The sequence below is a fragment of the Podarcis tiliguerta genome (assembly GCF_965153285.1).
Source record: "Podarcis tiliguerta genome assembly, chromosome: 3".
Taxonomy (NCBI): domain Eukaryota; kingdom Metazoa; phylum Chordata; class Lepidosauria; order Squamata; family Lacertidae; genus Podarcis; species Podarcis tiliguerta.
The window spans coordinates 45,840,313-45,854,685 of NC_139536.1; the positions used below are offsets into that span (position 1 = coordinate 45,840,313).

General features: G+C 42.9%; 1 protein-coding gene across 1 annotated transcript; it reads right to left on the reverse strand.

Moving 5' to 3' along the window:
• Positions 1-333: 333 nt before the first annotated feature.
• NTPCR (nucleoside-triphosphatase, cancer-related) lies at positions 334-9,393 on the reverse strand. The gene is made up of 5 exons (XM_083433929.1): positions 9,018-9,393; positions 5,056-5,218; positions 4,235-4,331; positions 2,386-2,595; positions 334-498 (listed from the first exon to the last, which is right to left on the reverse strand). Exons 1-5 carry the CDS (start codon positions 9,358-9,360, stop codon positions 430-432), a joined length of 882 nt encoding a protein of 293 aa, XP_083290055.1. The 5' UTR covers positions 9,361-9,393; the 3' UTR covers positions 334-429.
• Between the last annotated feature and the right edge of the window lie 4,980 nt (positions 9,394-14,373).

Below are 14,373 nucleotides of genomic sequence, written 5' to 3' on the forward strand. Positions count from 1 at the left end.
CTAACTTAACCAAACAACTCTCTCCCCCCCACACACAAACAAATCCCACTGCAGTCAACCAAAGACAATCAACCACACCCTAGGCCACACCAACCTCTCTCACTACCGAGGAAACATAACAAGAAAATAAAAAGAGAACCTACCCAAGTGACACTGAGACAAAAACCCCACACATACACTAAGTAAATGAACATAAGCTTTACCACTCCACCCCCTTCTCCCGTTACCCCCTCTTTTCTTCCCAACCCTAAACTGCATATAACACCTATGTCTCACGACAAATGCAACTGATCTGCAGAAAACGCAACCTGAAGAAAGAGGCAATGCACGTGCTTTTGTAAACAAGGAAAATCTTTAATAAACATTATTTTGAAAAAGAAAAAGATGGAGGTTGCACTGGGATGGAAAGAACACATAAAATGGTGTGCATCATTTTAGGCAGCTCTGCACAGCTGCCACAATATCTTGCAAAATGCTGTCTCTATTCTCCTTTGTAATCTAGAATCAGAAAAAAAAATGGATTAGTTAACGTTGCTGGCCATTTATTGTGACCAGTGTTAAAAACTGAGATATGAAAGCTAGGAGCTAAATTAAACCTAGGTTATGGGCACATCAGGGGAATGTCTAGGTGTGCTTTTTTATAGCAAGAATACAAAGCTGAAAATGAATGAACTGCAGCTAAAACATTATGTTCATTTTTCACATTGTCTAGTCCTTTCCCTGCCCACCCCCCTAATATTCTTAAGAGGGTCTCTTCTCCAGTCTTCAGAGAGTAGCTGGAAGTAGAGAGGCAGAAAAAGGTTCTCCTTTCCTTCCACTCTGCAATTCTAATCTGAAATCTTAGGTGCAGTACAGCGCCCAGAGTTCAGAAACTGCTCACGCTAATGAAATTCCCTGTTGCAAAAGGCGCATAGAACAGGCATAGGCAAACTCAGCCCTCCAGATCTTTTGGGACTACAACTCCCATCATCCCTAGCTAACAGGACCAGTGGTCAGGGATTATGGGAATTGTAGTCCCAAAACATCTGGAGGGCCGAGTTTTCCTATGCCTGGCATAGAACAATGGGAGTTTCGAACACTGATTGTGACAGTTGTCAATATGGAAGGCTGAGGAAGTGGATAATAATCTTCACTGTAATTCCCCCATGGGAGAAATTTTATTTCTGGCCCCAAGGTATCCACCTCCAAATTACCCGATTTGTATGTTAACTGCTTTACAGCAATCAGGTTCAATAGACTGCATGTGCTGCTGCAGATGTGGAAATATGCAACCAGGTGCAGTGGGTGTCGATGGCATATTACCAAACTAGCAAAGAGAGGCAAGACGTGTAAATTATGAATGAGTGAACTATATATGCCATGTTTGCAGAGAAAAAGAGGGCCCTGGAAAGGATAGGAGGCACAACAATCCTCCTTCCAGGGGGCTGAAAGCTTTTATAGGCAAAACACTACGAGCATCCCAAGCATGCATGACCTAAATTAGCAAGAGCTATATTGGACAATTTAAAGTGGGGGGAAACCAAAGACGTTTGGGCAAAGATCAACTTGCAGAATCAATCTGGGGATGGAGCTGCTGATGAGATAGGGGGGGGAAAGTGGAACTATAAATCCATATTCTTAGAAGATTCTATCAAACTAAATTGACACAAATGAATCAAGAACATCTTGGGCATTTGCCTGCATTGATTTTGTGTCTGGTACTTCTGGTTTCGTGAGGTGCAATCTAAAGAGGCCTTGACGTGTTGTTACCAGGTGCCAGAAACAAACATGAGGAAGAGCTATTATGCAGGGAGACGAATTAAAAGGTCTTCCGACACAAACAAGCAACAAGAGAGCAATGTGGTGGAAAGTGGTAGGCTTTGTGGACACTTCTGATGCTATTGCTGGTCCCAAGGAATCTGAAATGTTTTCCTACCTCTAGTGGCAAGCAAAAAAGAAAAAGTGTGTTGCATTTGTTTTAAGGTCTTCCCTTAAAATATCTAATGGACTGAGGGGCTTTCAAAAGGGCAAGAACTCAAGTTAATTGACCAGGCTAGGCCCCTGGTGCCCCCATGAACAGAGGTCTCTGTAGCCAGCCACTTTCACTAGCTGAACGCCATAGCTAAGGTTTACATATGACTATAACCGAGTGCATGAGGACACACCATCCTGTTGGCAGAGGACATGCTTAGCCCACAGAAGATCCCAAGATCAATCCCCATCATCTCTAGGGACAAAGATAGAACTATGAGCCCCTCACAAGCAGGAAACCTATTCCTCCAAAGGACATGCAATCCTGTCCAGAGCACAAACCAAATGGTGGTAAGGGCTGATTGCTAAAACTGGGCTAGACTTCACAATGGGCAAAAGATGGAAACTTGCTCAGTGGACCTTCAGCCTACTTACATTGAAGACCTTCACCTCCTTTCTACTTCTGATCTCCTCCACAAGCCCCAAGGGCTTTCCTTTAGGCACTGGGATCGTTCCAAGAATCACAGTTCCTGATCCAGTCAGAATTTGACGGACAGCTTGAATAAAGGACTGGCTGAAGAGCTCCATTTTACCGATCTCGTCAATTATGCAGACCTTTTTCGCTGTGCTACTGGCAAGATCAGGCTATAAGGAAAATATAGGTATCTGATTGAAGCCACCAGTAAGAAAATTTATTAGATTAAGTCAATATGTCAATCATTCATTCAATTTATTCCTGTCAATAGGCCAGAAATAAAATTAAAACATACACAGTACATCAGAATCTTAGAGCAAAACATATTCAGAAGTGGGACATAATAACCTCTGCTTGGCCCCTGGAAATAGTCCTTCCAGATTCAGATGGTGAGTTATTCTCTTGTTTTCACTGCTACTGATAGAAATTTAGTCACTATCAGGGATATCCTAAGGATTTTATCTTCCATTAAATATTAACGTTAAACTGATCTGACCTCCCTGGTAATTTGGTCAGTAAAGGGCCAACTGTATGCTTCCAAATTCCAGCATAAAAATTACAGAACAAAAGGATGTGTTCTATAGATTCTACCTCATGCGTGTTACAGGGGCAGACCCTTGGGGCGTTTACTTCTGAGGAAAAAAGTTGTGTAACTGCAATGTATCGTTATAAGAGGGCAATTCTATGAGTGCTTCCTTGGAAGTAAGTAATACTGAGTTCAAAGGGCCTTACTCCCAGGTTAAATGTGTACTGGACTGCAGCTTAAGATTCAAGTCATACAACAAAGAACCCAGCAGGTTGCTCAGATCACCTATTTCTTTAACAAACTATAGTTTTACATTACTTCGCCATGCCTTGTTGTTCCTGTGTGCCCTTCTTTATTTGCCTGCCCACCTGGTGCTCCCCATCCTCCCCCCCCCCAAAAAAAATCATTTTTAAAATTATTGTTATGTTGGTCTGACTACATATATGGTCCCGCACCTACTGAAATAACAGTTGACAGAAACTAGCTAAAGGGGTCTTATTTCACCCTCTGGGGTTCATTGTACTGTCCAAGCCACTTATTACCCTGCTGCTAAATACTCTATGATGCTTTTTAAAAGAAAAGGAAAATGACAAGAAATGCCTTTGCACTTTCCTAAAATGAGGCATATCTGTATTAAACGCTTTGTGTTTGGATAAGCTCCGCGGGATAAACAAGTTATGGTAGAGCATATAGTTTGTCAGCATCGTTCCTGGAGAATTTTCAGGACACTAAGTGTTTTCTAATTTGTTTAGTGATCACATCGCTGATTTATCTTGGAATTGCATTTACCAATCCTAAATGGTGCTGAATAAGAGCAGTTATACAGTCACCCACACAGTTGCAAATTTCTCCAGTGGCATTTTAGCTTCCCACTAGTCCTGTAAGCCATGTGTTGAGAATCATTTGTTCCTTTTTGCAACTGAACAGAAACCTGAACCTGTAAACCAAATGTGAGAACTGGGAGGAAGGGGACTCCAAACACTGTGTGTCCACTCTTACACTGCACACCAGAACTCTGGGTAACACACCATCTTCCATGGAGTACAAGAGGATGGGGTGGGGAGAGACAGACAGACAGACAGACATGTAGGAAGCTGTGGGTGCCGAGGGACAGGAGGATGGTGGGAGCTGGGAAAACTCATAAATGGAGCTGACAATGGAAAGGGGTGCTGGATCTAAGCTCTACCAAGATAGAAGAGTACAAGACATTTCACTATAAACTCCTCATCATGTTTTATTCATTTATTCATATTGCTCTCCAGAAATTCCAAAATATTACTCACATTTCTCAACAAAGGAAGAGCCAACTGTTCAAATGACATTAGATCCACTACATACTGGCCAACACGGTATTCACGCCTTGCTGTGGAAGGACCAGAGCTGAAGGAAGAAAATACCCAACACAGTGAACAATAAATCATTCTAGAACCCTGCTCCTTAGCAGATAACCCTCAGACTATGTGAAGAATGTCAAAATTTTCACATGCCCTTGCAGTGCCCCTCTTTAGTCACATTAAAATGTCCTCCCACCTTTCTTAGATGCCCCAGATGGTTGCTAATATTGCAATCCTGGTGGGATATATGCACAATATCACAATGAAACACATCAACTGGAACCAGAAAGTGGCAGCTAATAATAACAGAATTCTACAAAAACTGGTAACTGCCCTGGGGTGATATAAAAAAGGCGTAGGAATGGCTCAACACCCATATAATTGTTCCAGAAACATTTTAATTCCTTGGCTCATAATTTAAATTTTCAGGAATCCAATTTACTCCAATAAAAGAGGAGGACAGTGGGAGTACAGTTGCTCATCATTTGCACTGCACATCATTCTGGTGGACCCTGGCTATCCCTGTGCCTGTTGCCTCTCATTTATTGCCTGCCCTGATACTTTGCTTGGTTTCTGTAACAAGAGTTTTTTTGCAACAAGTCAACACTAAAGATCGGCACAGCGACTTCACAATCTTATTCACCACTTCAACGGTTCATCTGATTCCAGCTACCCTTGAATGAGCAGCACAGGAGCTTCAAAGGGCAGCTGTGCATTCTACAAAGGCGTTCCCAGATTAGGTGTCAGAATGTGAATTTCAAACGTCATACCCAACTCTAGACAAAATTCCTCTTCTTCCACTCAGAGTGACAACATCAAATCCTATTCTCCTGCCACCTTCTCTCACTTCTTCCGTATAAAATCCATCAATAGGGATACCGGAGGATTTTAAAACTTCAGTGACTTTTTGGATCAGCGTTGTTTTCCCAATTCCTATAACAAGAAGAGTGTTTTTTAAGCCTTGTTTTCAGTATAATGGATGTGCAACAAAACAAATACACATATGTATTTCTGGACTCTTTTGGCTCCTTCCTCCTAACTGAAGCACACATTGCCCTTGCAATGGATGCTTCATCCAAATTGGCCTCCAGTTGTGGCAGCCTGCACTGCAAGTTATGCTGAGAAGAATTCACCATGCACGTCAGAGTCATCATTATTGTAAATCTTTGTGCCCCTTATCATGGCAAAAATATGAGATGGAAACATGAAGACATGACACAATGGGTCTGGTCTACCGGGCACATGATCCTACACACTGTGATCGGATTGTTCCCCATTTGTTTCAGGGGAAGAATGGTCAAGGCTGTGCCGTTTGCATTTTGGAGCTCCCAGGCAAGTAACACATTAGGTCATTGCATATATATCCATTGTCTTTTTTTGGATACATTCCCAAGGGTCAGTTTTTAAGAGAGAGGGGCAGTCTAAAAAAATGGAAGAGCATCTGCTTAGGTATTTTGTAGCCCTCTCTATTACAAATATCCCCAGTGACAAATATCCCCAGAAGTGATAAATGAGGGCCATCATCTCAATTTCTGCATCTTCTAGAATGCTACACGATAAAAGAGTTTTGCTTATTAATGTAACATCCACCCACCCCAAGCTCTATTGCCGTCATCTTGTATAATCATATTAACATCCACTGATAAATGACTGTTTCCTTGGCTCATAATTTAAATTTTCAGGAATCCAATTTACTCCAATAAAAGAGGAGGACAGTGATAATTGTATATTATTTAGAGCTGATGTACTAAATCATTTTTTAATAATTAAGTCACACAAACTAAATGTTAATGGGAAGAACGGGTGTTTGCACTTTAACTGATGGGCAGATAGGGTTTCAAAAACCTGCAAGGATCAAAAATGTGGCATGAGTTATAAGGAAAGAAAAAGAAATTAACCTTAATAATGATAGCAATATGCGAGATCTGTAAAATATTTAAATGTGTTTTGTCAGATAAATCCAATTCCATATTTCTTCTGTAAATTACAAACAACTGTGTGTTTTCATGGAGTAACAGAATAGATACTGTGGCACAATACTATGCATACTTATTCAGAAGTAGACCACACTCTGTGTGCACAGTGCTGCAGTCTTGAGTGGAAAACGTTTAAATGCTAAGGTTTGATATTATCATTATTGTACAGTGGTACCTCAGTTTACGAATTGAATCCGTTCTGGAAGTCCATCTTAAACCAAAGCCATTCTTAAGCCGAGGTGCGCTTTCCCTAATGAGGCCTCCCACCGCCAGTGCCCTTCCACCATTCACAGACCGAGGTACAAGTTCGCTAACTGGAACACTACTTCTGGTTTTGCTGAGTTTGTATACTGAATAGTTCATAAACAGGGCTTAAACTGAGGTACCACTATATTATTTACAGAGAAAAGGACATACCTATTTGCAACCTACAATACTAAGACAACAGAAACCTGGTTTAATTCAAACACTATGCTGTGTGTGTGTGGGGGGGTGTCTTTCTGGAATACTTTTCAGTAGACATATTTGGATCTGGAACAAAAGAGATAATGGGGCTCAGAAGCAATGTGGAAAGCGGAGGCGGAATTCCAAATATCTTAAGTAATCAGGCCATTTTCTTAGCCGCAGGTGTCTAGTAAAGATGATAAAACGAGTTATGTGCTGTTACATAGATAAATATTACCAGAGAGAAGCGTCTCTCACAAACAGTGCAAATGACTTCCTTTATTTAGTACTGGCATTTAAAGCAGAACAGGCTTACAACCAATCCTAACTATGCCTTCTACACTGGGGCTAAATTATGTCAGGCTGCAATCCTGCGCCTGCTTCCCTGGGATTAAACTTCGCTGAATGCAGTAGCACTCACTTCTGAATAAGTATGCATAGTATTGCACTGTTGTTGTTTAGTCGTTTAGTCGTGTCCGACTCTTCGTGACCCCATGGACCAGAGCACGCCAGGCACTCCTGTCTTCCACTGCCTCCAGCAGTTTGGTCAGATTCATGTTTGTAGCTTCGAGAACACCGTCCAACCATCTTGTCCTCTGTCGTCCCCTTCTTCTTGTGCCCTCAATCTTTCCCAACATCAGGGTCGTTTCCAGGGAGTCTTCTCTTCTCATGAGGTGGCCAAAGTATTGGAGCCTCAGCTTCACGATCTGTCCTTCCAGTGAGCACTCAGGGCTGATTTCCTTAACAATGGATGCGTTTGATCTTCTTGCAGTCCATGGGACTCTCAAGAGTCTCCTCCAGCACCATAATACAAAAGCATCAATTCTTCGGCGATCAGCCTTCTTGATGGTCCAGCTCTCACTACTGGGAAAACCATGGCTTTAACTATACGGACCTTTGTTGGTAAGGTGATGTCTCTGCTTTTTAAGATGCTGTCTAGGTTTGCCATCGCCTTTCTCCCAAGGAGCAGGCGTCTTTTATTTTCGTGGCTGCTGTCACCATCTGCAGTGATCATGGAGCCCAAGAAAGTAAAATCTCTCACTTCCTCCATTTCTTCCCCTTCTATTTGCCAGGAGGTGATGGGCCCAGTGGCCATGATCTTCGTTTTTTTGATGTTGAGCTTCAGACCATATTTTGCGCTCTCCTCTTTCACCCTCAATAAAAGGTTCTTTAATTCCTCCTCACTTTCTGCCATCAAGGTTGTGTCATCTGCATATCTGAGGTTGTTGATATTTCTTCCGGCAATCTTAATTCCAGTTTGGGATTCATCCAGCCTTTCGCATGATGAATTCTGCATATAAGTTAAATAAGCAGGGAGAGAATATACAGCCTTGCTGTACTCCTTTTCCAATTTTGAACCAATCAGTTGTTCCATATCCAGTTCTAACTGTAGCTTCTTGTCCCACATAGAGATTTCTCAGGAGACAGATGAGGTGATCAGGCACTCCCATTTCTTTAAGAACTTGCCATAGTTTGCTGTGGTCGACACAGTCAAAGTATTGCACTACAAGGCTGTAATTCTATATGTAGTTACTTCACAATAACCCCACTGAACTCAACAAGGTTTATTTCAGAGTGTAAATAATTGCAGGTTTATAGTCCAAGCAGGGCAGACAACCTGAAGCCTGGGGACCAAGCATCTTAGAACTTCCTCCGTGCGTGTGCAGCATTGATCTCTCATAATGCCTCTGGCTTCCAGGACAGAGACGGATGCACAAGCGCCAGTGTAGACTTTAGCCTGGTGTGCAAAACTGAAATCTGCATTCATTGCTCTGTCCACTTTTGCCCCTGGCATGTACCCCCCTCCCAAAGAAAGGTCGTCCAGATGGGAGTGAAGCCTTTTGGCTGAAAAGGGTTCCCCGCCCCAGCTACACTCTATTACCACTCAGATTTTATTTTCTTGTAAATTTCACCGGGTTCAATGGAGCTTCTTGTCAAGTTAAGTGGGTGCACCTAGGATTGCAGCCTGAGCGCTTAAACGCAAACCTTTCCAGTTTAAAAAGGTTTCGGGATAGAAACCACACCGTGCAGGCGACTCAAAACACGCCAGGGAAGGGCGATCGTGGGAATGGGCGAGGGAGCGTGAGGCCCTAAGCACGTTTACTCGGAAGTAAGTTCGCCCCTGGCAGGCAGGAAGGAGCCGAGGCACGGCTCCGCTTTCTGCCCGAGAGGAGGCGGCGGAAGAGGAGGCCTGGGTTCAGCCGAGCTCTGCCTCCGCCTTCCCTTCCTGAAGTCTCGCAGCACCGGGCCGCTGCCCAGGCAGGGCCTCCCGCCCTCCTTCCTTCCTCTCCGCTTCCGCAGGGTTGGGTTACCTGGCGGTCCCGTCAGGAAAACGTGCTTGGCCATGGCGGGGGCCTCTGTCCGGGTAGCGGCGGGGAAGCGGCCTGCCGTAGCGGGAGCCCTCGCGCTCCCTTCCTCCCTCCCTCCCTCCAGCCGTGCGCTCTCGGCAGCGGGGAAAAGAGCCCGCGGCTGCCAGCCTCTCTCTCCCCTTTCTTCGTCTCTGCTGCTTCCAAGTCCGGCAGCTCCGTTGCCCGCTTTGCGATGGACAGCTGCTCGCTCTTTTTCGCAGGCTTGGGCTGCGACGACCCCACGTTCACTTACTCGGGGGTAAGTTCCACCGAACACAGTGGGACCTGCTTCTGAGGAAGCATGCATCGCTTAAAGCGAGTCCCCTCCTGGCCTCTTAAAGTCTATCAACATTATTATGGCTTGATTTTATTCACTTATTTATGGCACTTATTTCTCGCTCAAATCATGAACCCCTCTGTCGAAGGTGTCATGGGCGCTGTAACTCCACAGCGGTTTGACTTTACACGGAAGGTGCACGCTTCCATTGTCCCCTGAGACAGGTGGATGCCAACCCGTATTATGTTTTTCTCCAAGAAGCTCAAGGTGGCCTACACGGCTCTTCCCCTCCTCGGTTAATCTGCACAACAAACCTGTGAGGTAGGTTAGGCTGAGAGGCAGTGACCCAGTGAGCCTTGTGTCCAAGTTGGGATCAGAGCCCAGGTTTCCTATTCAGACACTAACCACTATATAACACTGGATCTTTCATGGACTACAATCCACTTCATAAAGGGTTAGCCTTAGAAATGGACATGTACATATATGCATCTGATTAAGCGGACTGTAACGCACCAAAGCTTGTAACATAATAAATTTAAGGGACAACTGGGCTCTGATGTTTGCTCTGCAAGAGAGATAACATGCATGAGAACAACTTGTTTAAGGCAGGAATCACCACTTCTGTGTACACACACCCCCACTTTCCTCTCTGGTGAACAGGTTTTTGCATTCTTTCAAAAGCCTATGTACCCAGAGTTGAGAGAGAGACAAACGGGATGGGTGTACATCATGGGAAGCAAAGCCTCATCACTTTCAAAGTTTTGTTTGGACGCTTGCCTGCCTCTCCCACAAGTAAGCAGCTGCTAGGCTGTGGAGAAGTACTAAGCTGTGAGAATTACCATTTTTTAGGTGATCGCTCCTAAATGGCCCTAGAAATCTGTCATGCTCTGTCCAAACTATTGACTTATTATTTCCTAATGTTCATATCCTGTCTTTCCTCCATCATGGACCCCATGGTGGGGTACACATTCCCAGGTAGTCACTCATCCACACACTGACCAGTTTAAGACCTGATCAGCTTCACCAAGATGGTAGCCTCGTGCCTTCAGACCATACCCGGCGAGAGTGGTATTAACCACATTATTTGCATGCAGCTTGTCAGTCCCATACACTGGTGCTCTGTGGAACATAACAGGAGCCCCAGTTCAAATCCTCCCCCTCCTGTTCTGTTGGTATGGCTACTGGGATGCATTCAGCATTTCAAATTAAAAGAAAATCAATCTATGATTCTGAGTCAAAATGGCAGTAAAACAATGGAAACCACATGGGAAATCAGTGGTACAATTGAAGACTGAGCAAGATATAAGGGACAGATGAAGGACAGGAAGACTGACCTGGGAGCAAAGTCAGTTGTTAACAGATTACCAAACAGAGCAATAACCCCTTCCCATACAATGAATAGCCTTGTACCCTGAGCCAGGGACACAGGGACATGCAGTTATCTATGGCCAGAAGAGTGGGTCTTTATTGCCTTTGCAAAGTTTTAAAATAAAAATTGCATTTTAAAAATAAAAATTGCAGCAGCAAATTGGGGTTTGAATCCTGGAAGCGCGTGATTTCCACACAACAGAAGCAATTTCTTCAGTAAAAGATCATGTGGATCCTGCACTACAAAGTGCCTACTAATATGTGATTCATTGGTTTGATTAATTGGATTAAAACTTGTAATCAAATAAAAAGGTGCCACCAATTAATCAGGCAACAGATTTATATTATAATTATTGATAATATATAACAACTGCAGATGGGAAACAATATCAAAAGAAGCGTTTTGCTTTCTGTGTTGCAAACTGGAAGAAGTTATTCTTCTAAGATTATGACTGATTGACACACGTGCATAATCTAGAAACAAAGACAGTATGCATGCTGCTTGTTCTGTTTTTACTCATGTGTATGGGTTTAATCGACTTAAATCCATACAGTTAATTGACTAACATTGTAGATGGCAGTCTTAATCATTGCACAAAAGCCTTACCTGTAAAGCCTCTTGATGGTTCCTCATACCTTCTGCCCACACCAGGAAATGTTTGCTTTTAAAACAAACTTCTAAAATACAACTTTCCCTGGGCTCAATTCTACTTGCTTGAATTTTTCTTTAAAATAAAAAATTAAAAAAATCATCTAATAATCTCACATGGGGGATTTGCTGTGGTGAACCCTGTGGCAGGTATACTTTGCATATGCTCAGAGACATCTATTTTCCAGCCATCTCAAAGGGGGGGGGGAGGGTCTAATAATAAGGTATTAGAAGCAAAATTAGCTACCAAAAAGGCTTTATGTTCCCAACATTGAAAAGCTCCCATTCAAATTAATCAGAGGAAGAACACAACTTCACTCCTCTCCAGACACAGTTATCAGATAGTGTAAATCAAATAGCTCTGGACTAGCAAACCTGGGGCTCATGTTGATAGAACAGATTACAACGCTTGAGAACAAGACCATCAATCAGCAGATAGACATTTCAGCTCCATATTTTGCTGAAATTTCAGCTTCTAATTTGCCAGAGGGGAATGATGAAAGCTCTGTACATCAGGGCAGCACAACACCTTCTAATTGGAGTGGGGGCCTTGGTGGAAATCTACTGTAATTTAGGGAAGGGTATAGATTTGAAATGCAGCGTAGGCTTTTTTCTTCTGCAGGGTAGAATTTGGATTCCAGAGTTCATCCCAGCAAATTATCAAGCAAGGGGGAGTGTATCTCCTACAAGCACACTGTAAAGCCTGAATGAATTTCTAGAGCTTCTGGTTGAATGGGGGAAATCAATTAGCCGCAAGTTTCCAAATCAATGGCTGAGAAAAGAGGTCATTTAACCAACTGCTATTCGCTAGGGGAGGAACTGGAAGGAGAGAATGAGAACAATATTAGGCTGTGACCTGTGCCCTTGCTTGGATTCAGTAGTTTACACTGAAAGAATTGTGATCTTATAAAGCAAAGCCCAGCTTGGGGCTCTAATTCTGTGCTTGAGGGCACCATTTCAGCTTCCAGGAGTGGGAAAACAAGATTTCATTAGGGCAGGGCAGATTTGCAGAAAGGTCACGGTTTGGGTATTTTCAAAATTAAATTGCAAAAAAAAATGTATATTTGAAGGGGATTTGTTCTGGCTCTTTATTATTATGAAGTATAATATTATGTTATTATTAAGTATACTATTATGAACTATAGCAATCCTAGCAACAGTGGTCAAGTCTTTTTTTTATTTTTTAAGGAGCTTGTGCTTTTGATATGCAAACCTTGGTGTATGTAATTTTTTTCTAGCAGTGTTGAACCAATGAATGCATATAGGTTGCTTCAAAGGAATAATGTCTGAAATATGGAAGGGGTGCTGGTGAATTACACACCCTACTGTCTTCTTTTTTTGTTCTCCAGTTAATTTCCTTTGATTTATCTGAAGAATGTTCCATTGCAATATATTCCCCTATCTCTTAACTTGGCGCGCCTACAGACTGCTAGCATTTGACCAAAAGGATTGAAGGGCATACATCTGAAGGCAGCCCTGTTTAGGGAAGTTTTTAATGTTTGATGTTTTATCGTGTTTTTAATACTCTGTTGGGAGCCACCCAGAGTGGCTGGGGAAACCCAGCCAGATGGGCGGGGTCTAAATAATAAATTGTTGTTGTTGCTGTTGTTATTAGAAAATGTAGGCTTGCACAATTAACGTGGATTAAAGCACTCTGTCACTCTAGCGCAAGAAATGTACTTTTAAAAAGAAACAGACCTTTTGTGGTTAGGGAAGAAATGGGGAATGATGAACAGGAAGATATAAAAATACCCCACAAGCAAATGTGGGTGAGTGCTCAATAAAAACTAGAGATAATCTAATTTAAGGTTACGAGATTTCCCCCCCCCCCCCAATGAATCCGGGGACACTTTTCAACTTCCTACTAAATAGATGGATTTTGTCAAGGAACTGATTTGTAAATCCGGGGACTGTCCCTGGGAAACGGGGACGTCTGGTAACCTTAATCTAACTTCTGCATAAGCTTTGTGCGAGCAAATCAAGATGAATATTCAATAAATTGATCATTTAAAGGAGCCCTAGGCTTGAAATATTTGTGACATGCTGGATTTCAAGCTGAAAGGCAGCATTGTTTTGTAAAGCATAATACTGAATAAAGTTGCATGCTCAGGAAGTACTTCTGAGTGAATGTGGTTAGGATTGGGCTGCACGTGAGCTTGCTCCATTGGTGAGAGCATGGTGCTGATAATGCCAAGGTCACAGGTTTTATCTCCATATGAAACAGCTCCACTGCAGGGGGTTGAACTAAATCAGGGTTTCCCAAACTTGGGTCTCTAGTTGTTTTTTGGACTACAGTTCCCATCATCCCTGACCACTGGTCCTGCCAGCCAGGGATAATGGGAGTTGTAGTCCAAAAACAGCTGGAAACCCAAGTTTGGGAGACTGTGGACAAAATGATCCTCAGTGTCCCTTCCAATTTTACAGTTCTGTGATTCTGTGACTGTAAACCTATGCTCACTTACTTGGTATAAGCCCAATTGAACACAGGCTTACTTCTAAGTTATGCAGAGTGTTGCACTGTAAAGTTGCATTTCTATACACACACTTACTTGGGAGTAAGTCCCACTGAACTCAACGGAGCTTATTTCTGAATTTGTTTGTTTGTTTATGAAATTTCTATACTGCTCTTCAACTGAGGACCATAGGGTGGTTTACAATATAAACACACAAAAGTACATAACATATTAATAAACAAAAACAATACCCCCCCCCCCCAGTTTAAAAGGCCATTGATTATTTAATTAGCCAAAAACCCGGGAGAAGAGGAATGCATATTCACTTCTTCAGAGGGAGTGTAACCCTATCAAGAGCAGCTGACCTCCCATCCATCTGGTCTAGGGAACCACCTACTACTAACAGTGCTTCAGTCTTATCTGGATTGAGCTTCAGTTTGTTGGCTGTCATCCAGTCCGTAACCAAGGCAAGACAATGGTCCAGCACATCCACTGCCACACCTGCAGACGTAAAGGAGAAGTAGAGCTGTGTGTCATCAACATACTGGTGACAACATGCTCCAAAGCTCCAGA